The sequence below is a fragment of the Larimichthys crocea genome, chromosome XIII, assembly GCF_000972845.2.
Source record: "Larimichthys crocea isolate SSNF chromosome XIII, L_crocea_2.0, whole genome shotgun sequence".
NCBI classification, from domain to species: Eukaryota; Metazoa; Chordata; class Actinopteri; family Sciaenidae; genus Larimichthys; species Larimichthys crocea.
The window spans coordinates 8402789-8428392 of record NC_040023.1 but is presented as its reverse complement, the minus strand read 5'-3'; the positions used below and the strand labels follow the sequence as shown (position 1 = coordinate 8428392).

The 25604-nt window shown below is 40.6% G+C and overlaps 2 protein-coding genes across 5 annotated transcripts in view; one reads left to right on the top strand and one right to left on the bottom strand.

The window, feature by feature from the left end:
- Positions 1–25604, top strand: part of LOC104935007 (gamma-enolase) — a 57170-nt gene that overhangs the window by 15719 nt on the left and 15847 nt on the right. The window contains exon 4 of one of the 4 annotated variants that reach the window (XM_027286514.1): positions 23220–23424. The exons of 1 other annotated variant lie outside the window; for it this stretch is intronic. In XM_027286514.1, the coding sequence (XP_027142315.1) occupies positions 23306–23424 (119 nt within the window). In that variant the 5' untranslated portion in view covers positions 23220–23305. Of the gene's footprint in view, positions 1–8704; positions 8755–23219; positions 23425–23594; positions 23716–25604 lie in introns of those variants that run through there. 2 more of the 4 variants (XM_027286515.1, XM_010750789.3) reach the window with 2 other exon arrangements.
- Positions 2595–17731, bottom strand: LOC104935006 (cell division control protein 42 homolog). Its single transcript, XM_010750785.3, has 6 exons — positions 17567–17731; positions 13489–13593; positions 7006–7078; positions 6773–6882; positions 6303–6500; positions 2595–5162 (listed from the first exon to the last, which is right to left on the bottom strand). The coding sequence occupies exons 1-6, from the start codon at positions 17714–17716 to the stop codon at positions 5073–5075; spliced, it is 726 nt and encodes a 241-aa protein (XP_010749087.2). The 5' UTR covers positions 17717–17731; the 3' UTR covers positions 2595–5072.

Below are 25604 nucleotides of genomic sequence, written 5' to 3'. Positions count from 1 at the left end.
CGTTTAGCAGTGTACTTGCAGACTGCGACCCCCTCCACCTGTCCTCCTATTCCAAGTGTTTGATTTGTCCGTTCTGGGCTACTGCAGAAACAAGGTGGTTGTGTCCAGATGACAACCCTAGATTTGAGATTTATACAGGTCGTTTCTTGCATGAGGGAGAAGTTTGTTTTCAAGGCATTCTCCCAGAAAGATCTTCGTGTCCCGTGTGAAACCAAAACTAAAACATTGACTTTCCATTTTAACCCAAGCCGTGATCTTTTTCTTAAACCTAACCAAGTAACTTGTTGCTAAAACTAGTCAACTCAGCAAATATCTACACTTGGTTTCGATTCCTGTGGGTGATCTATTCATGTACCAGGACGACCTCCATCGCTATTTATAGTACGTCACCTGACTTCCGAAAGTCTTTGTCAAATGTAGCAGTAATTTGTTGGCGTTTAAAACAACAAAGTTGGTGTTGGTTTTATCCTCGTACGACCGCAGATGTGCTGAAAACAATGTGTATAAATCTCATGAGAGTTTCACAAATCTAGCACGACCCAACGTGGTGGCCCTTGGCATCTGTAGATATAAAAGCTTCATTCTAAGGTAACAAAAACACAATTGATTTTTTATTTTCAGGTGTTTTTACACAATAAAAACATAGAGCCCAAATACATCTGACTAACTGGACCTTTAAAGAGACAAAGATACCATTTTAATAGACTAATTATTTTAATAATTGGACTGTTTGTTGTCTTGATAAGAGGAAATTCAGTAGAGAAGGGTAGAGATGGTTTTTGAATTAATAAATAAAATGCTAAATAGTTCTCCTGTGGGCTGAGGAGTCATGACCTTTGTGTTTTAATGTTGTGGCCCTGAGTCAAACACACAATCAGCCCAAAAAACAAAGCATACAACTGTTACGTTGGGGCTTTTTAGGTTGTAGGTATAAGACCCAGAAACAGGGGCGTAGTATTAGTATTGAACTATCTCTGTTACATTAATATGGTTTATGTATCAGTGCCTCACTCACATAACCAAACGAACACTTGGAGAAGTTCAGAGAAGGAGCCAGTGAACATACTGCAGTAATGAGAACAACTTCCTGGACTTCATATCAAGACTTGTGGTTACAAACTGTTATGAAATGGAGGTGACTCAAATTTTTTAGTGAAGACCTCAGCTGAGAGGACTCCAGACCTCAAACCTCAAGAGGAAGGAGGGAGGGATGATGGGAAGAGAAAGGATTTGAGGAGATGGGAGGAAGAGAGAAGAGAACAGAAGGTGTGAACGAACAGTTAATTTTCTCTCATGGTTTGTTCTGTCTGAGTCGCTGCCGTCAGTCAGACAAAGGATCGGGTGGCTCTGAGCCTCCATGCCACGTCAGTCTGAAGGATCCATTTTAGTCTGCCAATCAAAATGCACCCAAGTTATTTACATACTGTATCCACTCAAAACCAGTGGGACACCTCCCTCTAGTGTTCACTGTGGGATTAACCCTCCGGTCAGCAAATGTCATGTCAAACATGTGGCTCTGTATGGAGTCCGAAGTGTGCCGCTGGATTAATTATGCACTGATAATTAATCATTTATAGGAATGCTTCTTGTGAGGCAAACAAAGTAGTTTAAACGACATTTTAATGGCTTTTAAAAATGTTTTTCTTATTATCTTTAAATACTTAAATGTTATAGATTATTAAATGAATTTATTTATCCAGAGTCTGTTTTCATTTAAGAATTACAGATATTTTCCCAAAACCTAACCAAACTACGACTAAAAACCACGATGGAAGAAAAAAGTCAACCAAGTCTCTGAGGGTGATTTATTTATCCGCCGCTATTTTTAGTATCCTGCCTGACTTTTTGATGGCTTTGTCAAATGCACCAGTGATTGTTTCTCTTTAAAACGACAGATTTAGTCACGCTTTTATCCTCCTATGACTGCAGATGTGCTTCAAACTCAACGAGACGAAAATATTTTGAAGCGTAAACGATGCATATAAATGTCAAACCTGTGAATGAAGAACAGAAATCTTCACCGGTCAGTGGTATGTTTTTAAAATGAATTTAGTTTTTAATATCTGGAGTAGTAATAAACGTGTGAATTTAACATTTATAATATATAAATAGAATATATAGATCTAATTGGATCTTGGCTGTGTCAGTTGACATACGCTGTATCATCTGTGAGCTTGTTTGGTGTTTTATGTTTTACATTTTCTACTATACTTTTATTTTTTGTTGAATCTTACATGTGTTTTCTGGTCATGTTCCATCTTACAACCTATTTATTCATTTCCATAATAACCTCTCTTTAATTTAGAAGTGTTATTTTTCTTTAAAAGTACTTTTTTTTTTTTGCTAAATTTCCCACTACTTTTAATTTAAGACTACAAAACTTAAACCTGAAGATTGTTTCTCCCACATTAATCACAAGATAATTTAAACTTTTTAATTCAAATTTTATTATTTTATTCATTTCTATTCATGACAAAGCGACTGTATTCAAAACGAATCACAGAAAAGTGCGGATGATTTAAAAAAAGCAGGATAGAGCAGAGGAAGAAAAAAGTGGTTCAAATGTGAAATAAAAAAAAGTAAAAATCAAGTCATTGTGAAACAACATTCAAGTACTGTTTTTATTATTTCCAAAACACCCACCAGTTCCAACATTCATCTTTTGATACAGAGCAGTTTTCCACATCTGTAATTATTGCTCCAGCTGTTATCATGTTGTTTTTGTCTTTACAAGCTTATCATGAGGATTGTTTAGTTTGTCAAACCAGGCCGAGCGGGCTGATTATCTCTTAAACCGTTGGCACTCAACCGTCAAGTAATAGTACAAATATCTAAAAAGAAAAAAAAAAAAGAAATAAAAACTCAAGTGTCAAAAAAAAACAAAAAAAAAAAACGGATAAAATAATGTTCCCCAGGAAACAATAAGGAGCAAAGAAAAATATATATATAATACTTGTAATTATTATCCATACATTATCAGAATAAACTGTAATCTCCAAAACACTCCAAAAAAGCAAAGTGGAATTTTAGTTCATTTTAATGAGGAAAACCTTCAGTTTAATGATTTAAGTTGTTATCCCTTTGGCCAAAGATATTAGAGAGACACAAACTATAATTTATAATACACAAATGATATTTGATCAATTATTCCAACTTAAAAATCGAAAAAACAAGCCCTCAAATCCCCAGTCAGTGAACCGTTATCATATTATTTAGCAAAGATTAAGAGAGGAAAGTCAAAGCTTTGATCATTTCATTTATTATTTATTGCTGGAGTGTGAGTTTGAATCAATACACCTACATTACCTACATCATAGGTTCAAGTCTTAATGATTTGATTTAGATTAGTCTGCAGTTGGCCAAAGTGACAACACAGATGAACCTTTAAACTGAGCGGCGTTTCCCCTTTAAGGCCTCCAGGAGGTGCTAACACACAGAGGAGCACTTGAGGTTCCAGTCAGGCCAAGGAGGAGAACGAAGCAGGAGCAGGAGTGGACGACATGATGTGGAGGAGGTCATGTGTGAAATGTTTGCTCCGTAGCCACGTCTGCTGAAAGTTTAGATCCCATTTAACATATTTAATATATATTTAAAAAGGTTTAATCCACACAAATATGTTTGTTTTTTTAAACATGGAGAGTCAGCAAGGTCAGGTGTGATGTTAACATTTTTAAAAGGTAAGAAAGAGGACTGCTGGGAAACAAGACTTTCACATTTTGGCTCAGCCAGAACGTGAAAAACGTGTAAAATAGCAGATTTAAGTTGAAGTTCACCCCAAAACCTTTGGACTTAAAACACATTACATCATGTTTTTAAGGATTCGACTGGCTTTCGGCAATAAGGCAGCAAAGTTCTCGAGTAGGAAAGAAAAGATTTTAAGGCAGTTATAGTGAACTACTGTGGCAGCCGGAAGTTTAAACACACAAACTCAAGTTTGTAAAAAATAATGAGGTGAAACCTTTGTGCGCTCAGAGGTGCAACACAATGCCAATTTATCACTGGGTTTAATTACTGTAAACCACTTCAGCTCAGATGATAGCCTGCATGTCTACTCCTGTGACGGCTTTAATTAAAAGAAAACAGCACGATTTATGTTCTGAATGAAAGTAGTTTTGATTTATTTATGATAATGCAACACCCTTAATACTTAATATGAGGTGGTGAGGGTTTGAGTGTTGAGGATGTGTCCACAGTGAGACGTCCGGAGAGAGAAAAGGCAGCGCGACAGCAGAGAAAAGAACGTGCAAAGACAAAACAACGATAAAAAAAAGTCAAAAATCGTTTTTTTTATGTCGACAGACGGCTCGAGAAACTTGTGAAACTCTGTCTGTTCCAAATGAACGGTTTGGAGATGTCGAGTTTGCAGCTTCGATCGTCTATTTATTAACTATTACATGTGCGTGTGTTTATGTGTCTGTTTTCTTTTACGCTGCAAAGCAGAAGAATAATCTAACGTGCCTGTTCTGATCCAAGCGAGCTGAATCTCCTCTGGATGAAGTCAGGTTACAGTCGTCGCTTGTGTGGAGGTTGACCCTCCGATGAACCACCGAGCTGCGGGGAACGTTGCTCACCAACTGGGTCATGTTTTCACGTCTGTCTCTTTACATTAAAACGCCTCTGTTTTGGCTCCAGGAATGTTCTCTTCCCGTTGTTTTAATCAGATTGGTGGCTCGTGGTTAATGTCATTAACGTTGCATCGTCTTCAGCTGTGAGACATCTGAGGTTCAAACCTCTCTATTGCTCAACCTGCCTCCTCCTAAAGTTAAAACCCTCCCTTTTCCTGGTTAGTGAGGAGTGTTGCTCGCATGTGTTAGTCATATTATATCGACATTGTATCTCTGATGAAAATAAAGCCTGTCGAGAGCCCGTCTGTTCCAACACCACACCCACATTAAGTCACTACGGCTGAAGGCACTGTTTAAACATGTGTCTACCTCATCCACCTTCACACCCTCTCCCTCCCCCCGTTGGTTACTCCCGCCCTCTCTTCCCATCTGGGTTCATCACCCCCCCCTCCCCTCTCCTCCTCCTTCTCCCCAATCCACCTCCACCTCCTCTTCCTCTTGTGGCGTCTATAGCAGGACGCAGCGCTTCTTGGGTTTGTTGTCTGGAGGCTCCAGAGCCGCCAGGATGGCCTCGTCGAACACGTTCTTCAGTCCTCTCTGAGAAACAGACAGAAACACTCATGAGTTTACATCTCTGTGGATATGTTTGGTTATGACATACATTTTAAAAAAATAGTGGAAACACCAGAAAAATAAGAAAAGACATAAGTATCATGAAAAAGTTGCTCTGGGGGGAAAAGCAGCAGAGCAGCTGTAATAAAATCTGAAGGGAGGGGAACTTTGACACGTTTCTTCTTCATACTGCAGCTGATCGTCACACGCCTCCTTTAGAAAGACCAAAAACTTCTGCATAAAAAGGAGCAGAGGTGTCAGACGTGTTTGTAACTGCACTGTCCCCGGTTTCAGCGGCTCATGTTGCATGTGCAGCTCCAAGTCCGTGCGATGATTTGTAAAGTTCTCACCAAATCTGTTTGCAGATCAGTACAGATGTACTCTGCAGATGTCACTGCACGGAAATACCCTTTAATACTCAATACTACAGATTACAAAAACCCCTCAAATGATGATACTGAACCAGCAGAGCTGAGCCTGGGTCATGTCAGGTCTCTAACTATCATTCTTTAACTATTTTGCTTTTCTTGATTTATCCTTTGGTCTAAAAATATAAGAAATCAGTGTAAAGGACGATAGCACGACAGTTCAAAACCCTGAAGTTTTGAATTTAGTACAATGTAAGACAAAGAAAAGCAGCAAATCCTCAAATTCGAGAGGCTAAAAAAGCTTCAAAACAACAAAAACTATTCATCTTCATCGTTCCTAATAAGCAAATCCCACGGTAACATTAGAACTGACAGAGCTGGTGCAAAAAACAGTCGGCTACAATAAATCAGGACGTTATGAGATCCAATTATCTAACAAATGTCCATGCGTCTTTTAAACTGTTTTTATCATATGTACAAACTTTTCTTATTCAACACAAGAGCATCGATTAACAACATCCTGCTTGTGTTGGTGAAGTTATTCCTCACACGTCCGGAGCTCGTTATACATGACTGAGACATCTGAATCAGAAAATCCAGATTATTTCCTGTTGTGCAAATCAATCAGTCTTCTGCTGTGCTGAGTCAGCCTCACCAGTTTAGTAACTGGATGTTGCCACAGTCTGTCTGCGCGTGCCTTTAATTTTTCTAATGACCTGACCGGTAAGTCGTGGACGTTTCCTCCGCCTAAAGTTACCTGTGTAAGAGCTGAGCACTCCACGTATTTGACGGCCTTGAGCTCGCGGGCCAGTTTCTCTCCGCTCTCGCAGGTCAGGGCCCGCTGTTTGTTCTTGGCCAGTTTCTCCAGAGTGTTGCTGTCGTCTCTCAGATCCACCTGAGTCCCGACCAGCAGGAAGGGCGTCCGCGGGCAGTGGTGTGAAATCTCTGGCACCCACTGTGAAGAGGGAAGGTCAAAGGAGAGACGTGAGACATGTGGAGGGTCAGGGAAGAAATGTAATAGCTAATCTAAAAGGCCTTTGTATAAGTCAACTATTTACTTCTTAGTACTCGATACAGCAATAGGAAGCAGCATTTGTGCTTGTGTCCGAGATCAGTGTCCTTTTTTGTCGAGATCAGGACTCATTCATTCTTAGTTGCTGTAGTTTGTATTGAGCACCGACTACAGGTAAAAGTTTAACACTGCAGACAGACCGACACTGAACTCACCTTCTCCCTGACGTTCTCAAAGGAGGAGGGCGATACGACAGAGAAACAGACGAGGAAGACGTCGGTCTGAGGGTAGCTGAGGGGTCGCAGCCTGTCGTAGTCCTCCTGACCTGCAGGAGGAGACACACAAACACTCTGAAATGTAGCAGGGAAAGTTAAAAAACACAGGCACGGCCCTCTACAGCTGAACAGAGAAAGTTTCTCTGTGTGCTTCATGCGGACTTTATTTTTACCTGCAGTATCAAACAGCCCCAGAGTGTACGGCTCCCCGCCGATCATCACTGTCACTGCATAGTTATCGAACACCTAAAGGAGGGCGAGGGGTGAGGGGCGAGGGGAGGAGACAGAGGGAGCACAAAGAACGGTGAAAACAGGAAGTAAAAATGTGAAAAAGACATATGATCGCAGACAAAACAAAAGAAGAAGTAAACTTCTCATATTTACAAGGCTTCGTCCAACAAAAGAGGCACACACACGTTCTGTAACACACTCAGTAACACGCCTAATTCTGCAACCAAACAGCTCTTTGAAGAAGTGAGGACCAGACAGAAAGGTCTCCACTTTCCAAACACATCCCCTCTGTCAAGGTCTGAAACGTATACCGTGTCCTCACAAAGATACAAAGAGCACACACACACACAGCTAAAGGTTTCACATCACTTCAGTGATTTTAGGAAGATGTTTCCTCTCCGCTTGCTCATGTCAAAACCAACTTTGGTGAGGAAGTGGGTATTTTATTGAACATACAGGGTGAACTGAGGCCGAAACTTTGGTTACATTCTACTTTTTTTCCCAACCTAACACGTGTCAAAAGGAAAAACAAGTAAGGACACGCAGTGTTGGAGATACTCTGACTAACGGCATCTTACAGCAATATTTTGATTTCAACATTTGGCAACTCATCCATACTTGTACACCTTTTATTAGCCAATTCACTGCGCAAACAAAACATCCAGAGTAACTAAATAAATCTCGCCAAGACTGACAAACTGAAAGAAACTGACTGCGGTTCATCGACCTTGACCTAAACCTTCAACAGACATTGACTCTGAAGTACTAAAAACTATTTTGCATGAAATATTTGTGAAAAGTAAATAAAGTCGTAGTGTAAAGAGAAGTTTCAAATGAACAAACCATCAGATCTGCTTCTTCTCTACATATGAATGCAGAACCTGAAGGCGAGAGACGAGGCTTAGGTATCAGAAGGTTCTGGTTTCTGTTTCTAGTCCATTTATAGTCTGAGTAGCATTGACCAATCAGATTTGAGCAAGCTTTGGTTGCATGAAGGTAAAAGTCAAAAAGGCGAAAATCTCAGAACCTAGTGACGATCATCCAATGAAAATCTGGTCGTAGACGTTGACACTCTTGAACGCAGAAGAGGAAATCTTGGTGCCCATGTCTGTTGTCCAGATATCTGCTGGCCAGAAGCCTTGAAACATTCGAACGGCCACAAAACTGTCGTCAAGACGATGGGTTCAGAGATTGCCTCTTCACTTCAGAGTTCATACAGCAAGATGTGCTCAAGTTAGCAGATTTCTAGTCGACAGAAACGCTGCAACATCGATTGCTTGGAGCAGTAAACTTGTCTAATGTCGATCTTTGCAGACAGGTCTGCGAGGACGTGTAATAATCCAACAAAAAGGTTGAATTTCTGCACACTGTCGGCACTAAGTTGATTGGAAATACAACGTTTGTCAGGCTTTCATAGTTCTGTAAGTTGATGCCAGTTTTATGGCCGTTTGCAGCTGCTATGTTTCGGCCTCTGGCACAGGAAGATGAGACATTGTCTTAATCCTGCCAACAAAGCTCTGATTATATGGTCACTTATTTCACAGACTGTGGGAAACCACGGTTAATGAGCACAACATCAGAGCTGTCCTCTGAACAAATCAGAGATGTGGGCAGCAAGTCAGAGGTCTGGAGCCAGGATACTCATGCATAACCGTGATGGATCGCACTTTACCGGTAGTGCTGCTGTTCAGGTAAACACACTCTGATCATCTCACTCCTCCCTCTTGTTTCATCACTCTTGTACCTTCGGGCTGCTGCAACGCACAATAACAAGCAAACACGGCCCCGACATGTCTGTTAACCTCATCTATGTGAGGGTTCAACTGAGCTGAAGCAGGGAGTGTTTTATAGTTGCTATGCCCGGCTTCAACACGTCGACCTGCTGTAGCCCGCAGACACTGTTTGGTTTTAATGAAGCTCCGTATGCACAGACAGGCTCCAGACAAACTGGAGGACGTAGCCTGTAGGAGAGGAAGCTGCAGCAAGTATTACAAACATATATTTACACCGTCAGGCTCACAGTAGGTGACTGGAAATACTCGATGTAGGACATCTCCTCTGGCGAACGACAATACTTTTCTGGTACCGACTGAAATGTGTTGGTGGCGACGGGTATCAAACCATCAAGTAATTTTCCACAGTACTGTTTAAACAGGTAAATGTTGCCCTTTATGCTGAACTCATAACAGAAGAAAACAACACCTGTAACCATGGTGACTAATCACAACAAAGATGGATAGATTAGACTAAAACAACGTTAATCAAAAGGTCCTAAAATAACTAAAACTAAAGTTTATTATCTCGCCCATACAGATCTTGAATCTTAGCTCATGAAAACATGGTTTAAAATCTTAAATAGAACTTTTTAACATTGGTTTTTGTGACTAATTAAGCAAAACTGAGATTAAAAAGTTAGAAATAAAGAAAGAAAGAAGTCGTAAGGTCCCGTGTGTAAGAATTTAGTGTGTTTTCATTCATGTAGTCACCTGCAAATAAGAATTATTGTGTTTTTGTTACCTCAGAAAGAGTCTGCCATGTTTCTACAGTAGCCCAGAATAGACAAACCAAACATAACATTCTCCCACTAGCTTGGAAAGGGGTGGGGTGTGAGGTGAGGGGTGTTCAGTGGGTTACAACAATCTACAAGTTGACAGCTAGATGCCACAAAATCTTACACACAAGTGGGCCTTTAAATTAACAAACAACAACAAAGTACCAATCCGGTACACTCTTGGATGTCACTCAGCAAAGTTGTAGTACTCAAGATCTGTGTTGGTCTCAAGACCACTTTTTCAAGGTCTTGTCTTGATCTCAGACAAATATCAACTTTGTTTCAAGACCAGTCAAGACGACAACTTGCAGGGATATAACCGGTGTTTCCTGTTAATTACGTACACAGTAGTAGCAAAGTTTGTACAACAAATGAACTGAAAGCAGCTGAGAAACGGTTCAAATACTTGTTATAGAGTCTATAGTTAAAGAGCAAACAGCACTCAGCATTGAAACACAAAGAGAGGAAAGCAGGTCAGGTCACGGTTTAACCACGAGACCACAAGGCGACAGCTGCAGAGTTCCTCCACCAAATCAAACTCAGTATTTTAAGAAATAACTACTAGAAATAGAAATAAACTCTCCCCCACAGCTACACTGTCTTCATGTGGGACACACTGTCTATTTGTTACCAACAGTTCTGGTTTCCCAAGAGAGAGAGAGAGTGAATATATTGCACAGAAACATGCGCTGTGTGATGCGCTGAGGCATGTGGTCAGTTAGTACTTTTGTTATTTAGTCCCACTTCTCTACGACTCATTTACATTTTGCTCATTAATTCAGCAAAGCGTGCACAAAACCTCAGCCTGAAATAAACAGAAGAAAGACTAAAAAGTCACGGATGTGACATTAAACTCGACAGTGAGGCAACGTGAGTCTGAGGGAATACTTCCCGGAGGAGACTTCCTCTCTCCTGATTTCTTGTTGTGGTGGACGTCAGCTGACCGACAGGACGCAGCACGAGAAACAAGACGCCGCGCTGACGTGAAGCTCAATGCAGACACGATGAAGCAGAAAGTCTGTTTGCTGTGATGACTTTCTTACTGCGAAAACATTAACGGCCACCTCTGACTCTGCATATTAGAGCTGCTGATGAGTCAACTAATCTAATCCTTTGAAAACAATAATCACATTATTGGTTTCAAAGGTTTGAGATAAAACTAAAGAGTTTGGCATCGAGACTATACCGCCATAACAACAGGATAATACTGTCGGGAACATGATGCTGTGTACGCAATAAAAACAAGAAGTAATAAAGAATTACACAACTGTCTCTGACTGATATAGATGAATTTCTCCGTTGTTACTATGGATGGAGTATTAGGACCATTCAGAATCGAGGAAATTGATTTTGGGAGAATTACGTCATAGTATCAGAGAAAGGTTTTTATGAATGAATTGGACTAAAAATCATGAAGATAATGTGTCACAGCTTCTATTACAACTTTTCTATGAGAAATATTACAACTGTATTCAGAATTAATCTGCAGATAGTCTGGTAAAGTTGAGACTAAATTATTTTTTTTTTATCCAAGACCGAGTCCGATATGTGTGCTACAACGGACCAGGTACGACTTGTTTTCAGCCTTGCAGTTGTTCAACAGTTGGTATAAAAACAGAGACGTTGAAAGACAATTGCTATAACGATCAATTTGAATTTAAACTTTCCTGGAATATTTTGTTTTCAGTAACGGGCTCATCAAGGTGAGGAAAAAAAGAAAAGGGCAATTTCTGATTGTGATTTAATTATAAAGACAAAACTTTGATCACAATAGGAGACACAGTCTTATGTGGTTCACTTAGATTTCAATGACCTTTTTAACAATTTGTTAAAAAATAAGATATTTTCAAGGTATTCCAGTGCTTGATTTCTTAAAACTTCTGTACCAGCTGCTGTAACAAAACAAAAAACTTGGAATCGAATCGGCTGATATGACTTAAAGACGATCCAATCAGAGGTAGGGATGCACGATATTTATCGGACCGATAAATATTGGCCGATATGGGGAGAAATTACGTAATTTTTTAATCGATCGGATAAGGGGGACTAGCTCGCCAAGTTTTCATCGCACAGTGATGAGACACACATCTTTGTAGTCAGCAGAGTCTCGAGTCGCTTTCACGTGACGTCTGTGTGGTTTGGTTGAAGTGGTGAAATTAGCAGAAGTAGTGCTTCTGGACATGTGGACATGCGCTGTTTTTGTGTTTTTGTTACATGCCCAGATAATTGCTTGGGGATTGAACTGTGTTTTGTTTGGGTAGCAGTGCTTGGTAGAGCTTTTAGCTGAGTTTCTCCCCGTCATTTTTGGTATGCTACATGTTAGGATACGGGGGACTTTCGGGTTGAAATAAGAACTTAGTGGTTATCGGTATCGGCCATGAGGAGCAAGAAATTATCGGTTATCGGTTGAAATTTTTCATATCACTAGTCAGAGGCAAAAAACAAGATATGGGGGCATCTCTCAGTTTATCTATACGTAATGTAGAAGAAATATATTGTGGGTGTTGGGAAAGCACTGAGAATTTCATAAAAGGTTTAAAATCATGGTAGGGAGAGGGAGGTCTGACAGGAAGAGGACGATAAAGCTGAGTCAGCAGTGTTCTGCATTGCTCTGATGTGAGCTCTGCTGACGACAGACAGACAGACAGACAGACAGACAGACAGACAGACAGACAGACAGACAGACAGACAGACAGATGGGGTGCAGAGAATTACTCATCAAATTGCAGTCAGTGAAGCTGCTCGTCAATTAGGCATATTCAAGATATTTCCAGTAGGACGGCGCTGCCTGTCAACAGTCAGTCAGCTGTTTTCTGCACATCACTAACTCAAAAAAAAAAAGAAAGTCAAAGTTTGCAGGATCACTCGAGCTGAGGCGTCACACACTGCCCCACACTTTATATCAAACTACAGACACGCCGAGCTGCTTCAGCATGACACGACGCTTCTGAATGGTGAAAAATCACACAGGAAATTTACAAAGTGCAGACAACCTTAAACCTTCAAACCTGCAGGCAACCACACACACACACACACACGCAGGGCAGCCATTCTACGAATTCACCCAACCAGAAAGCATCAGATATTCTGAGGTGTCATCATCACCAACATACAACTTCTGTTTTTCAAACTGCTCTACCTGTTTCTGCAGAGCATGCCACTAACACCCACTCCCACGATTAATATGACATTAAAGGAACAGTTCAACATTGTGTTAGCACTGATCTCATTTAAACTAAGTTGTAATAACAGTTCAACCAAATCAGGTTGAGTTGGGCCTGCCCAAAGGGGGAATCACCTAAACATGTGTCATTTAAATGGGGGAGTTTTAACGTTCTTGAAACTTTCCCAGAGGTAGATTCTAGGTTTTTTTTTGGGATGTTGATGTAATTTTTCAAAAAGAAAGGGAAGGGGAAGTCGTCTAAATGTGTTTGATTTTGTTAAACATAGAGTAGTTTTGGTAAAGTCCCACTTTCCCTGAGACAGAAACCAATAAATCCCTCAGAATGGAGCTTTATTTCACGTATTTGTTGTATGTCAAACAAAAACATTAGGCTACACTGGCAAAGTGTTTTTGAAGCTTTGACCACAATCTCAGACAAACCATTTTATTTGCAGGTTAAACCAAGTGCACCTGAAACATGAAACATCAGGATTAATCCCTCACTAAAGAGGAAACTGTACTGTCGGGTATTTCTCTTTTGACGCCGCTTATGTAAATGACAGTCTGTCAAGTCCAGACAAACTCTAAACAAACAAGCGTCGCTTCCTGCGTGACAGGAAAGAGCCACACTGCGTATTCAAATCAGTAAATGGCGCCTTGCTGCTGTACGTTTGCAGAACGCTGCAGTAAATAATAAAAAGCGTTACTCACCGTGGGGACGTATTCGGAGGGAAACTTGTTGGTGGTGTAGGAGATGAGGAGGCAAGTTTTCCCCACCGCACCGTCACCGACCACCACGCACTTTATAGTCTGCATCTGACGAGGGAACGAAGGAGACAGAGAAAGTGTTTGGTTATCGACAAGATCACTATTCCAGATTTTATAACTTTATGTCAGGCGAGACGAGGCCGCACATCGTCAAAGAGACAAACTAAGCTCTGGAGGTTTAAGTATACGTGTGCTGATTTTACCAAGGCGCTGTGTTTTGTTCCAGGAGTCAGACGAACTAAAATTATAAGCACTTTGTGAAACATGAAGCGAGAGCGAGTCAGTTCTGATAAAGCCAATCGGAGTGACGATGCGATTCTGAGAGATGATGTGGTAAACTTCCAGTAAATTTCCCATCATCATCATCATCATATCAAATACAACGATAGATATCTCGAGGCAGAGTGAGATGTGTGTTGCACAACTCGTTAAACTCAAGAATACAAAAAGACGATTTACCTATTAAGTAACGGTTAGTTAAACTGATTGATTTATGATTAAACAATATTAAAAACAGGATCAAAACACCAATTTATGATTTTTCAGTTGCACATCTGAACATAGAGTTTTTAGAGACAGCGTTAAGTGCAGTTGGTTCATAAGGAAGCAGTCTGAGGTGCAACATACACTCTCACACTTTATTATTATTATTATACAGTCTAATGTGATCTCTGCCATGAGTTCTACTTTTAACTTTACTTTTTTGACATTGTCAGAGGTTCGTGTGCATGGAAACAAACCTGAAGACTCCAGTAATTTTTAATTTGTGAACAACTATCAGAATAATCAAAAGAACAACAGCTTAATTAATAATAAAAGTGACAATTTGCTGCCGTAGCAATTTAATCATCATTAGATTACAAACTGTAAATATGCCGGTGTCGTCTTAAGTCATGTCTCACTGCTGAATGTGTTGCTGAGAGAAAATGAACTGCCCACTACTTTGATAATCAATTAATCATTTCAATATCTGTTTACTAAGACGTCAAACTCAGTCGAATTCTGGACTCTTTGCCAGACAGAGAACAGCTTTAAGATTTGCTGAATGGGCTTTGGGATGATTTTCTTTTGCCTTTCATAATAAATACTGGAAAATGTTTTCATCTTACATCCTAAACACAGATTTATGAGCCTAACTAACAGAATAAATCAACAAAAGACGGATTGCTGCCCTCTGTCCTCATCTTGTGTGTTTCAGCTGCATGTAAACAGCCTGCAGGCCTTCAGCCTGTATGTATCAGGTGGCAGGTCGACTGAGCGTAAATCTCAGACAGTGAACAGAAACAGTGGTAGCTGTGTACGCCCCGCCGTGTTTACTACACACTGGCTGGAGATCCTGTGACCGTCCAGACGTGGAGCAGCTCGCATACCCAGGCTGGCGCTTCATTAAGTGGGACAATGGGTAAAGGGGTATGGGATGCCACTTCATCACTGCCTCTTTTGTTTGGGCCTTTTGGCAGTGGCAGAACTCGGCTGAACTCTCGTTGAGTCAGGGACAAGTTAGCCGGTCATCAGCAGGGACCGTGACACCGGTTACGTCTGCAGAATTCATTCCTCGGAGGTATTTTCCATACACATGCAGATGATTCTGGAAAAACACGGTGGTTACTGGCAAACGCGTCCTCTCAGAGCACTATTGTTTCTTGTAAACAATGTTATCTGCTTCAAGTCGATCCTGTTTTGCCGGCCGCAGCCTCGGGAGATGCAGCAGCTGATGGTTCAGGTTTTATTTTAATTATCGAACGACTCTTTAACACTACCAAGGTTCATCTATTACAGGAGTGCTGGAAATATTAATATGAATTCATTTGTCAAAAAGCAGCAAACATGATCATCCTTCAAACTTATTATTTGCTGCTTCCAGCTCTTTAAATCACTGCTTTTCTATTCGGCTCTTGTATCTTTGGTTCTGCTACACTCTGCTCGCTTCACCTTCTCCCTCCTGGACACCGTGAAAGGAGAGGAGGGTGTGGTGGAGACAGAGTACACCTATTCTCCTGGGGAAGAACGACATTGAGATGAGACCTGGGCTGGGCGAGCTGTCTGCCTTCGAGGAGAAGCTGCTGTCTGAAGGTTTCTATCAAGAAGGGCGAGGTTTAAGAGCTGTGACGTGGACTACAGATGCCACGTTGAGCTCCGACAGGATGTTTGTTCTCTGTCATTTTAATTTAAATCTCTATTTTATAGTCAAAGTGATTAATGAAGACAATAACTAGCAGATTAATTGTAATATATCATTAGTTACAGCCCTAATGTGTGTGAAAGATATTTAGTTTTCAGTATTAAACAACGTGCATGTTCTCTCCGAGTGCTCCAGCTTCCTCCAACAGTCCAAAGACATTACAGCACTTAACAGGTCAATTGTTGGTGACTCTACATTGCCCGTAGGTGTGTTATATGCAAGTGTGAATGCTTGTTTGTCTCGACGCGATGAGCTGCTGACTTGTCCGGGGTGTACCCGGCCTCGCGCCCTCAGTCAGCTGACTCTGATGAGGAGAAGCTCTCACGGGAAAATAGATGGATGATATAAAACAGAGAGAATATGAACAAATAATCAATTATTAAAATAGTCCATTGCTTCTTTTAATCTAAACCGTCTTAATTCATATTTTGTGACACCGTGCGACCCGTTTACAAAATGATCTGACGTTCCCGCCTTCACAGAGAAACTGAACATAAGTTTCCAGACTGTTCCTGCCTTACAAAACACGTATTTACACTAAAAATCTCTCATTTCAATACACAAACTGAAAAACTTCACACTCAGCTTTTACTGTTTTCTGCACCACCTCTGTGCAGACAACGCTGTGACGTTCATTCATATTATATACGGTCAAATCTACAAATACTCAGTCTCGTCTCTGTACAGTTTTAGATTTACATATTGCATAGTTCACTGTTACTTGGCTTTTATTTAACTGTTATTTATATATGTGTATCTTGGATATCTTATAGGTGTATAGTGTTAAAATCTTTTTCTTGGGACGTTACTATCCGACCTCTATTTACTAACTTTAACAAACACAGAGAAAGTATTTCTGATTCTGATTTGTCTCTGTTTTTATTTTACATACATTTTGTTTTTTTATTTGTATCTTTGCACAGGTTGAATTTAAATTCAAGTTAACTTTATAGGTCTGATTTTAAATGCATATTACACTGGGTCTCATGCTGCTGCATGCATGAATAAAGTATCTATCTGTATATCTGTATATCTGTATATCTGTATATCTATCTATCTATCTATCTATCATGATATTAATAAGACATGTAACATGTCTAAACCTGTGTGTCTATACATTTTATTACCTGCAGTTCATTTAGTGATTAAATGACTTCTCATTTTACCTTTTAGCTGTCACGTACAGGCCCTAAAATATTCAAAATATTCAAAGTATTCAAAGTATTCTCTATAAAAACAGAAAGCAAATCTTTACACATGAAAGCAACACATGTTTTTTTTTAGTCACTTCCGCATGAAAACCTGATAAAAACTTTAATTAACAGGCTTCCCCGCAGGTCGGCTCGTTAGTTAGTGAGTTAATGTGGAGTTAAAGTTGTTAAATATATATTTTAATACTCGTTGGGAGATTTTATGAGCAGCTAAAAGCTAAAGCTAAAAAAAAAAAAGTTTCCTGCGAAACTAGCCTGTTAGCTCAGTCGGTGCTAAGTTACATCCGCCACCCACAACACACACAAAAAAACTATTTAACTAACTTTACAATGAACACACGGATTAAACAACACTTTTTAAACACGTTGCTTCACAGAGACTCGGGCTAGTTGCTGCGGTTGCCCGATACAAATCACACCGGCAACTTTGAGCAGAGATTCACCAGCCGGAGCTAGCGGAGTTAGCTCAGAGGAAACCTTTTGTTTTGACAGCTGGAGGTTAACACTGTGAGCTGTCAGCGGGATAACACACACACAACAAGTCACCGTGAAGTGTGTCGGTGTTTCCCGGCTGCTGTGTTCAGTGTTTACGGGGATAAACGACGGTAAAGTCGGTGACAGCTCTTACCTTCTCTGCTCTCGGCCGCCGGAGGAGTGCTAATGCTGTGCTGCGTTCAGGTGCTGCCCGTAAACTACCACTCCCCCTAGTGAGGAAGTCGGAAATATGACTTGTGGTGTGTTCAAGTGCCCTTAGAGTTATTGTTGTTAATGCTGCCATCTAGTCCGTGAGCCAGAGGGGTTGGCCGTTACCGAAAAAGTGGCAAAGGCTACCATACCTTTTCTGAAAGCCTGGAATCTCAGCTTTTCAATGATGTATGATGGCCATCTGACAAGAGTAGCTGTTTTGAGTTATCACACATGATGTAAGCTAAGGTTGAGAAAATAATGTGTATAAATTAAGCAGACACTGATATAGCTGAAAGTCTATATTGGACATATTGGTATCATTTTAAAGGGGAGACTCTGAGCTTTCACTTAAATCCTTTTGTGAACATTTTGGACAAGTACAGCCAACCCTGGAGCTCTTCAAACTTTCAATTACACACATTTTCCTGCCATTTCCGCCTATGTCATCTTTTGTCTTTTAATTCTGTGGCACCAGGGAGCATCAGAGAAACAAAATCCAAACACTGAAATACTGGCATGACCCTGAGGATTCAGAAAATGTATCATTTACCTATATTATCTGATTTGGAGGGGGAGATTTTCAGTCTCATATCAGACATGACGTTTTAGAAAATAATGCATATAAATTAAGCAGAACACTGACATAGCTGAAAATCTATGTCTAATCTATTTTCCATAACGTGACGTCTGTTTTGCATAATCTAAATTATTATTATTATCTATTTATTTTGAATTGATCTCTTACTACCTGCCAACTCAGATATTTATGCTTCTTTATTGATCTTATTATCCTATTAATTCATTTATTTTTCTGAGTATTACAACTGTTATTATTAGTTTTTATTTATTATCTACTTATACGTTAATTTACTCACTGGTTTATTTACTTACCCATTCTTTGTTTTTCTTTATTATCTATTTTATTTATCTTTATTTTTTCTTCTCTTTCTTCTTCTTTTGATTGTCTTTAATTTGTTTTTAACTACACATGTCTGAGTCCGAAAGGGATAGGGGTGGGGGTTGGTATCGGTTCTGGGGTATGCTGAATTTAGATTTGTAATTTGAACACTGTTGTTTTTCAAACAGAAAACATAAATAAATAAAAAAGGAAGGGACAGAGCCAGGGGCGCGTATAGGGGGGGAAAAGTCAACCACGACTGACAGGGGCCCCAAAAAATAGGTAAACACCAATATGAAATTATTAAACCATCATCACTGAGTATATATATTTCAAATATAATAATGAAATTAATTATCTCTTTGTTTTTACGTGTTTTGGGCAGTAAAAGTTAAATAAAAATGGCCTTTAGCACATTTTTATGGTGGCTTTTAATCTTGTATCACTGCATACTGTATGCAGACTTGCATGCATGTACAAATCACCAGCAGTAAATATTGTGCTAGTACTAGTATTAAACTACAAGATGCAAAACAGTTGCAAGCCTTTAATTAGAGTTATGTAAAGCTTTTGATGGGATAGTTAGGTTCTAGAGATGTGGTGACAACAGCTGTGCAGAGGGGGGCTCTTTTCATGGGGCCCAAAATTCCTGGCGGCGCCCCTGGACAGAGCAGACTCTGCTTCTTGAGGAAGCTCAGGTCTTTTAATGTGCACAGCTGGATGTTGCAGATGTTCTTTGCAGTCATCTGTTGAAGCAGCGGCATCAGAGCTGATTGAGAACTGATTAAGAAGCCTGGCTCTACCTGTAACATGAAGTTACTTACGAAATATTACAAAGACATGAAGACACCTGAGTCAGTCACATTCACTGAAGAAGGAAGTGAGGTATGGAAAAAGCTAGTGAGTGAACCTTGAGTTTAGAAGGTGAGTCACAGATGAGTGAAACACTGAAACATAACACTGCACCATGCAATAACATTTCTAACAATCTAATATCTAACTCTGTGGCAACAGTTTGAGATCTTTCCTTGTTTCGACATGACAAAAATTCAGCTGTGCACGCAGCCAGATCCATAAAGAAACATTTCTCCTAGTTTGAACTTGACTTCTAACATTCCCCGAAGGAAGCATGAGGGCTGATCGAATCAGCAACAACTTTATCTAAACAATATCCTAATTATCTACTGATGAGAGCAAATAAAACATAAACTGTCATTTATAGTATTTCCACAATCATGCCGCCCCCGTCTATTGATAATGAAATATGGGAAAGTTTCTCAGTGACCACCAGAGGGAGGTGAAGTACAGACTTACTGCTCACAGTGCAGAACCATTTTAGATGGTTTAGCACAACCTAAGTGTGGTGACATGGCATTCATTTGCTGTTAGCTCTGTACATCTTCATCTACTTCAGGCATCTCCACAGATTTATGATTAACCGCAGGTGTGTTTGTGGTGACGGTCCATCCATTTGAGTAACTACAAAATATAAACAATATGTTTTTACGTGCAAAATACCTCATGACCAGGGCTTCTTTTTTCTTCATTCTACAAAATACTTCAAGTCATTGACTCACTGGAAGTTCTCCTAGCTGTTCACTGCACTTCTATCGGAAGAAAAGATCAAAATCACCAGTTTTAAAACTTATTTTGGTGAGTTACGGCTTCTGGATCAATTGGATCAATAAATTATCTGCAAACTGCAGTGCAAAAGCGAAACTCTTTCTAATTGGTTGAAAAAGTTGCTAAATTTAACGTTTTTTTTTTTTAATAAAGTTGCTAAAAGTATCTAAAAAGTTGCTAAATCTGAAAGAAGTTGCCAGTTTGCAACTGCTGACCCGCTCTACGATTGATTTTGTTCACGTGAGTGTGACGTAGTGTAGCACTTGTGCCAGAGCTTTCTCGAAATTTTCAAAAACACTTACACGTAATAATTTAACTTGTAATGATTAATTTCTACACTGTCCCAGTATTGTCTCAGAAACTGTATCTCTGTGTCCCAGGTGCTTTTCATCATCCTTACTTTCATCAATCCAGCCTGTCATTTTAAACATACATAATGAGTTTACAATTAAATAATGTTTTAGTGCTTTTGATGCCACCGCATGTGATAAATGGTATGATTTCCAGAGTCAGTCTCCATAAGTCGCCATGTTAAAGCGTCCGACTGTCATTGGTTCAGACACACAATGTTGCCTATACATTTAGCACAATCCACTCATGTAACAGGACGAAGATCTTGGACTCGAGACTTTGACTCAAGTTGCTTTTAGACTTGACTTTAAAGAACTGAACCTTGGAAAAACAAAGTCTGACATGCTGTGCTTTACCGGCTCTATTCATTAATCAATAATAACACTTAGCACTGATCCATCTGATAGATTTTAATGTCTGGATAGCATCTAAAAATAGTATTCGCTAGTGGTTTATAGGAGTTCATCAGTTCTTCAGTGGAAGAATATAAAAGGCGGAGAACAGAACAATGAGGAGCATGTGTATTATCTCTTTAATGGGATGAAAACTGTTTGTTTTGGCTGGCCTGGCTGACCGCGGTGTTCTGTAGGTGGAGGGCAGCTCGCTCAGGGAAAGGCCGGTCGACCTTCAGTGGTAACGCAGCAGAAAATGAGATAATTACAATGCAAGGTGCTTCTCCATTACCCGTTCCCTCCGGAAGGCTTCTCTCTTTCTCTCTCTTCGCAAGCATTTCATCGCACTTTGATCTCTTCTCCTCACTGCTCTTTTTTTCCCCTCCTTCTTCTTCTTCTCCTTCTCTTTGTTGTTGCATCCTGGTTTCTCTCTCTCTCTCTCTCACCCCTTCTTCATCTCTCTCTCTCTTTATGTGTGGGTGTCTCCATCGGTCGCTCACCCGTGACTAACCAGGGGGATGGATGTCAAGGACGTTGTGCTGCTTGTCTCCCAAAGATAATCCCATTAAACTCAGGAATTTAATTATAGATTATCTCACAAGCTCACACTCACACACACACAAACAAACATACATTTCAATTCAAGAAACAGGTGCACAGTTCACCTCTGTGCACAGAAACACACAGAGATACAGACACAGGTGCAGAGATATTTTATCATACACAAAGGTAGCACACAAAGACACGAACACACACACAGCAAACACACACTTGGCTTCACCCTGTTGCCCTGTCAATGTGTATCAGTGTCACCCTCCGGTCGGCATTAACAACTTCACCAGTCTGTTTTTAGCGCAGCAAGGACGCAGCTCGACGTTTTGCAGCGAACAAAGGAAGCAAAACAAATGCACAAACAGTTTACTGTCGCTGCCAAACAGGATGAATGCGCAGGAATCTTTAGGCACTCTGACGACAGTTTTAGTGCCACGTTTTACCTTCAATGAATCATTGTAGTAATTTTGTGACACCTAAAATTATAATTCATATAACATTATATTAGTAAAACTACTGAAATCCAATGGCTGCAGAAAATACTAACTCCTGGTGCCCTTAAAGTTAATCTGCAACAATTAGTATAGATAGAAATTCGCCAATAAAATTATAATACGTTTTTTAATTGTGGTGAATATTGGTAAGTGTATATTAAAAAACTGGAACATTTCAGTGTTTGACAGATTCGGACGGTTTGTTTGGATACTCAGCTTGAAACTGGGACAATCTCGGACAAACTGGGACGTCTAGCCACCTTAATCGTAGTTCCTAGTTGACAGTTGACCCAGTTTTAAGTCTGATAACTGCTGGTACCCACAGGAACAATGCTTCTGTTTCACACTATAAAACCCGTTAATGAAAACTAAATTAACCCTGAAAGCGATGAAACAAACCTTGCTAGCCTCCGTTCTCTTTTGACTCGCTGCCCACATCTTCCATTTTCCACTACTGTCTGGTGGCCCATTGACAGAAAACAGCGATATCAAGAATGGAGACGATCTCCTTACATAAATAGGTGCTTCCATTGACATCATAGCGACAGGAAAACGACTTAGCCGAGCCTACACATGGATGAGCTCGGTGTCTGTGTCCTGTCTCTGGCCATAGAGTGGTTTGCAAGTTGCTGAACATTGGTTTTGACCTCTGCACAGGCCCTATCATATCAAACCCGTCGACCTCTCTGTGATGACAAAACTCTGGGAAGCTGCGCTGAGTCACTGCGTCTAGCTGTTGCTCGCCAAGAAATAGTTCTTGTGTGTAACACCATCCGTTGCCTATGATTGCTAAAGTGATACGACCTCAGATGAGTTAAAAACACACTAAGCTCACAAACAACAACATTTCAGCTGATAATACACTAAAAGAAATAAGTTTTGCATTTCAATATCAACATCAGCCTGATACATAGTCACGCGGTGTGTCCATACATGAGTAGTTATGAGCTCAAATGTGACGATGACACAGGGAGTGGAGGTGAAACGAACGGTTCAGAAACACTGCAGTCTATAAATATTAGGAAGAGAAGCGCGGGTCAACAGCACCCTCTTTAACAGCATCTTAGCTCTGGTTCCTGGACGGGATTCAACAAGAGTCGACAATAAATAATCTTCTTATTACGAGGCTGAACCTGCCTCCAACTCTTACAGTGACGGTACTCGGGGAGCTTTTCTGAGGCGGTGTAAAAAAAAGTTTGAGAAACACTGAAGTAGGGTTTGAGAGTACACCATTATGGACTCAGCCTAAATTGATCATATGTATCATTTGTTGTCTGCTTCCAGGAGGATTTCTACTGCTGCATTGTTTTCAGTGCTCCGGTTTAAACGCTCACACAGAGCATCATCATGTCTGAGTGTGCTGGAGATGGATGGATTATGTAACTGTATATATACATCGACTAAACCCCACTGCAGCACCAGAGAGGAAGACAGGGAGACACGCAAAGAGAGAGAACCAGTCCTCCCTTCATCTATTTTTACCTCCTCGGTCGGGCGACGGTCCTCTGCACCCCGTCCTTATCCCTTCATCCCACCCCTTCGTCCATCTCCTCCTTTTTAATTAACCCTCCTCTTCTCCTCCTCTTCCTCTCTCCATCTCCCTCTGAGTCATCTCCCCTCCCCCCTCTTGTCACACATCTCACCCCCTCCTCCCCTCCTGTTTTCCTCTCTCTCTCCTCTCTCTCCTCTCTCACTCTCCTGCTCAGCCTCTCCAGTATTTTCTCGGTCGCCGTGAAAGGCAGAACACACACACACACGCACACACACACAGAGGCGGCAGGTAAAGGCAGGAAATCCTCTCTTCCTCTTTTTCATCCTTTTACATCCCTTTGTCTGTCTGTGTGTTTTGTCTTGTTTGATCTCGTGTTGATTGGCTGCCGCTCAGTGCAGGGAGGATGCAGAATGATGCTGCTGCTGCTGGTGTGTGTGTGAGTGTGTGAGATAGAAATGCTTCAGTTGTAGCTGCTACTGTATGTGTGTGTGTGTGTGTGTGTGTGTGATTTCGCTACATGAATTTCCTCTGATTTCTGGGAAAACGGCTGTGTGTGTGTGTGTGTGTGTGTGTGTGTGCATGTACAGTATATGTGTGTCAGTTTTAGGTGTTAATGTGTGTGTGTGCTTCATGGCTGTCCAATATGTGTGGGTGTGTGTGTTGTTGGCAGCAGAAACATTGTGTGTGTTTGTGTGTGTATGACTGGATCTTGCAGTAAAATGTGTTGCACACATTTTCTCCTGGATTTCTTGGAAAATGGTTGTCAAGTGTGTGTGTGTTTGTTTAGGTGTGTGTTTTTCGGCTGCAGGGATATTGTGTTTGTGTGCGTGTGTGTGTGTGTGTGTGTGTGATGAGATCAGGCAGTGAATTATGGTCGAGTCCTTGGTATATCAAGTGTGTTGGATGGTTGATGTGTTTTATTATGAAAGGCACAGGTGCGTGTGTGTGATCTGTGTGTGTTGTTGTGTGTGTGTGTGTGCATCCCTTTTCTTTCATTTCTTTTAGAAAATGGCTGTTTAGTGTGTGTCAATTATGGTCGAGTGTGTGTGTGTGTGTGTGTGTGTGTGTGTGTGTGTGTGTGTGTGTGTGTGTGTGTGTGTGTGTGTTTGATGTCTCTTTAATATGGTAAGCACTGGAATGTGTGTGTGTGTGTGTGTGTGAAAGCATTCAGTGTCTGTGTTTGTTTATGTGTGTTTTAGCAGCAGTCAATTATGGTCGAGTCTTTGGTATATCGTGTGTGTGTGTGTGTGTGTGTGTGTAACATGAAAGGCACACAAATGCGTGTGTTTATATGTGTGTGTTGCACTCTGTGCGACGTGTGGGTGGATGTGAAGTGTGTGTGTGTTTGTCAGAGTACTTGTAATAATGTGTGTGTGTGTGTAAATGTGGATACATTATTAGCATGTGTGAGACTGCTCCACTTCCTGTGTGTGTGTGTGTGTGTGCCAGCCATACGTGCAGTGCTCAGCCTTCTGTTCCCCCTCTTCATCTTCCTCCTCCCTCTCTTCATCCCTCCATTTCTTCTCTCTTCTCCAGCCAAACACGGTCATTTAATTATTTATCTCTCTCTCTCTCCTCTTTGTCTCTCTATGTCTCTCGCCCTGCCTCGTTTCCACTCTCCATTTCGTCCTCCATCTCTCTCTCTCTCTCTCTTTCTCCTGGATATTATCTATGTCTCTCTTTCTCTTTGCATAATATATACGTATCTAGATCCATACTTCATCACTCTTCACTCCACGTTTCTCTTCTCATTGTAATTTCCAATACTGACGTTTAAAATCTCCAAATTCATCTTTGCATTTTTGCCTTTTCTCAGTTGGATTGTAAATGTCCAAAGCTGTGGTGTCTTTAACTTTATTTTTTATGGATTCGTTTTATTCTTTAATAGATCTACAGAGAGTTGGGATAAGTTCAGACGTCCAAATAAAGGTCTTTGTCAGAAAATGTTCTATTTTACGAGCTAGTGTAGAAAAAAAAAAGATGAGAGGCGACCTTCGACTCTCACAGTGCAGAAATCTAATCACGGTAAAATTATTTTGTGTGAACTACTAACAGCGAGCTGAAGCTATACAAACCAGCGCTGGCAGAATAATTATAAACTCAAGGTCCACTTACTGGCTCTGACTTGAGTTAACTGGGTCAATTTTGGATGAATTCCCCCAGAAAAAACCCCACAG

Coding starts and splice junctions, on each gene's coding strand:
- LOC104935006 (XM_010750785.3), bottom strand. CDS start 17,716: ATGGCAGCATTAACAACAATAACTCTAAGGGCACTTGAACACACCACA. Junction 6,883..7,005: donor GGGGCTGTTTGATACTGCAG/GTAAAAATAAAG, acceptor CTCCTCCTGCAG/GTCAGGAGGACTACGACAGG. Junction 6,501..6,772: donor TTGAGAACGTCAGGGAGAAG/GTGAGTTCAGTG, acceptor CCCTCTTCACAG/TGGGTGCCAGAGATTTCACA.